At 34.4% G+C, this 3,551-nt stretch overlaps 1 protein-coding gene across 2 annotated transcripts; it reads left to right on the top strand.

Moving 5' to 3' along the window:
* The first annotated feature begins 271 nt into the window (after positions 1–271).
* LOC131618404 (cytochrome P450 704C1-like) lies at positions 272–2,798 on the top strand. Of its 2 annotated transcripts, none has more exons than XM_058889633.1 (5): positions 272–892; positions 1,153–1,437; positions 1,550–1,888; positions 2,171–2,371; positions 2,444–2,798. In XM_058889633.1, exons 1-5 carry the CDS (start codon positions 368–370, stop codon positions 2,636–2,638), a joined length of 1,545 nt encoding a protein of 514 aa, XP_058745616.1. In that variant the 5' UTR covers positions 272–367; the 3' UTR covers positions 2,639–2,798. The 2 variants fall into 2 exon arrangements, with proteins under 2 accessions (XP_058745616.1, XP_058745617.1); XM_058889634.1 differs by having other exon boundaries at positions 750–908.
* The last annotated feature ends 753 nt before the right edge of the window (positions 2,799–3,551 follow it).

Below are 3,551 nucleotides of genomic sequence, written 5' to 3'. Positions count from 1 at the left end.
TTGTATATCGAGGTCAGATCATGCACACAACACAAGATTAATGTCAACTTCAACAATGTTAATAAAATTCAGCATACACTCTAGTCTAAATAATGCACATGCAGCACCTAAGATATATATTAATTAGTCTCCAGTTAATTAAACAACCTTAAAATGCTGCTAATTAGTCTCCACTTATTAAGTTATTATTCCTTTTGTAAGGATAAATTGGTTTATAATTTTTTTTTTTTTCGAGTTTATCTCGTCTCTTGTGTATCAGGTTTCAAGAACCCTTATATCTCTTATTAATATATCTTGCTTACACAGATAAAAAAACAAACACGAAAACCAAAAACTCACTTACTAAGCAACGACAAGACCAAAGATAATGAACATGTTGTTCTTGATCATGTTTTACTTCTTATCCATTCTATTTCTCTTTCTCTTTCTTCTCATCTCAATTCTCATACTCACAACATTCATAGGACAATCCATTGGAAACCCAAAATTTCCACCAGTGAAAGGAACAGTCTTCCACCAATTAATCAACTTCAAAACACTCTTCCATTACTTAACACAAATAGCTCTAACCAATCCAACTTTTAGGCTTCTTGCTCCAAAGAAATCCAAGATTTACACATGCGAAACACGGAATATAGAACACATACTCAAAACAAATTTTCACAATTACTCCAAAGGCAAGTTTAACCATGATACTATTTTTGATCTTTTTGGTGATGGGATTTTTGCTGTTGATGATGATAAATGGAGGCATCAGAGAAAGCTTGCTAGTGTTGAGTTTTCTACTAGAGTTCTTAGAGATTGTAGCTGCAATGTTTTCAAAAGGAATGCTGCTAAGTTGGTTAGAGTTGTCCTAGGGTTTTCTAATGCAGGAATGGTCTTTGATATACAAGTAAGTGGTGTTGTAGGTAAGTTTGTCTTAGGGTTTTGTAATTAAAATTTGATCAATTGAAATGGTTATATAGAAGTCTCTTAAATAGAACTGATCAAATGATAACTGCGAAAATATTTGATATGTTACAGCGCGAGTTTGAATCTGTGACATCTGTTTCTCTAAAACAAACCAAATATCTACTACTTGTGTTGTGTCAGCATTATATTAATCTATGGTAGAATATTGAGCAAGATATGAATGTTAATTTCTTTTTATAGGATATAGTAATGAAATGTACTTTGGACTCCATATTCAAAGTTGGGTTTGGAGTAGAATTACAATCTTTGGAGAGATCAAACAAAGAGGAAAATGTCTTCATGAAAGCCTTTAACGATTCAAATGCATTTGTATTCCGACGCTATTTAGACCCTTTATGGAAGTTGAAAAGGGTTCTTAACTTTGGATCAGAAGCTTCCCTTAAGAAGAATATCAAAATAATTGATGATTTTGTGCATAGCCTAATTAAGACCAAACGGAAACTATTATCGGCGCAAAATGATTTCGTAAGTTCAACAATCTTCGTCTATGTATACAATCTGAATTGATTGTATTCCATTTAGATAATGTATTAATCGTGTGTTTGGTTTGGTTTTGTTCCATGTTGATTTTCACCAGAGTGATAAAGAAGACATACTTTCAAGGTTTTTGTTGGAAAGTGAAAAGGATCCTTCAAATATGACAGATCAATATTTGAGGGATATAATTCTAAACTTTATGATTGCTGGAAAAGATACAAGTGCCAACACATTGTCATGGTTCTTCTACATGTTATGCAAGAACCCTCTTATACAAGAAAAAGTGGCACAAGAAGTTATAAATGTTACTTCTACTCAAGAAAATAAACTCGATTTAGACGAGTTTGTGAACAATATTACAGATGATAATCTTGACAAAATGCATTATCTTCATGCAGCCTTAACAGAAACATTGAGGCTATATCCTGCTGTTCCAATGGTGAGTTCTAAAAATCTTCTTGAAAAAATCCAGGGTTTTATAAAACGGTCCGCGACCACGAATACGGCCGCGACAAAACAGTTTTGGCAGTTGCCGATACCGTTATCACCGTTTTCTATATTGAAGAACAAATTGTCATTAATTCACACCGCGACGACCGTAATACACCTGTACTGACCGAAATCGCGAAAACCTTTACGCGACCGCGGCCGATTTTTAAAACCTTGATAAAATCCATCAAATATTTTTTAGTCCGATTAATTTTTTTTGGTGTGATACAAGACAGGTAGAACTGCAGAAGAAAATGACTTACTTCCTGATGGATACATGGTGAATAAGGGTGAAACAGTGTATTACTTGTCCTATGCTATGGGAAGAATGCCTTACATTTGGGGGGATGATGCTGAAGAATTCCTACCTGAAAGATGGCTTAAGGATGGAATTTTTCAACCTGAATCTTCATTCAAATTCATTTCTTTCCATGTTAGTGTCACCATTCTTTCAAGGTTAAGATTAGTTCTTACAATTCATTTTAAATATTTCTCAATTTTGCAGGCTGGTCCTCGTATATGCTTAGGAAAGGATTTTGCTTATAGACAGATGAAAATAGTAGCAATGGCACTTGTTAGATTCTTTCGGTTTAAATTGGCAAATGAAAGAAATGATGTGACATATAGAACCATGTTCACACTTCACATTGACAAAGGCCTTCCTCTTTATGCAGTTCCAAGGTGTGATGTATTTGAATAAAGTAATGTATTTGGAAGTACTTGGCATTTTGATATATTTGGAGATGATATAAAATTATGACTTGAATATTTTAGTAGAAGGGTAATGCAAGTAGTGGATTTGAAAATGATGTAATATTGTATGAGACTTTGTCTATAGAGCATATATGACATAACTTGTATTTAAAGCAATCTTTTTTTCAATATAATTTTACTCTTAAATAATGTATTAGGAAACACATGAATAAGAGTACCAACAAAGTGATTTGTGGTTGGAGCAGACAAAAATTGACTTAGGTGTTGAATACAAAATGTGATGTCAGGTCTAGTAGCATTAAGATACAACCTTCTTCCAATGTCTTCTATATGCAGGAATTTCACTCTTCCTCTCTCGATGGAACACCTTTCTCCCACCATCACAATCGGCCAACACTCAACACCTCCTTACACTCCAAACTCCGGCCAACATCCTCCTTCATTCCTCCTCTGTATCTGTTTCCGGCCAACCCCATAAACACTCATCGTGATCCATTGTTGTTGCTGTTTAAATTCGATATCGAGTGCGTGTGTGTAGTATGTTTGGGGTAGTGATGTGTATTTTTTGATGTTGTAATCGTTTTGTAATAATGATGTGTATCTCATTGCGTTTTGATTTCAGGAGTTCCAACTCAGTTTTGCTCTTGAATACGTATGGAACGCATAACTTATGTCGGTTGCATGGAACTGTTTTTCGATTTTATATTAATGGTGGAGTTGTTAGATATAGGTATGATAATCCTGGATATCTTCAAGAATCGTGTTCGTTCACTTTCCGAACAAAGTATTTCGACCCTATTCTTGTCTGGGTTCACGAAATCTTTGCGGGGATAATTCTCGAAGAACAATCTGTTTCTGACAATGGAGAACAGATTAGAATGTAGAGGAAGTCTGTTTTT

This window comes from Vicia villosa, linkage group LG7, assembly GCF_029867415.1.
Source record: "Vicia villosa cultivar HV-30 ecotype Madison, WI linkage group LG7, Vvil1.0, whole genome shotgun sequence".
Taxonomy (NCBI): Eukaryota; Viridiplantae; Streptophyta; class Magnoliopsida; order Fabales; family Fabaceae; genus Vicia; species Vicia villosa.
This window is presented reverse-complemented; position numbering and strand designations above follow the sequence as displayed.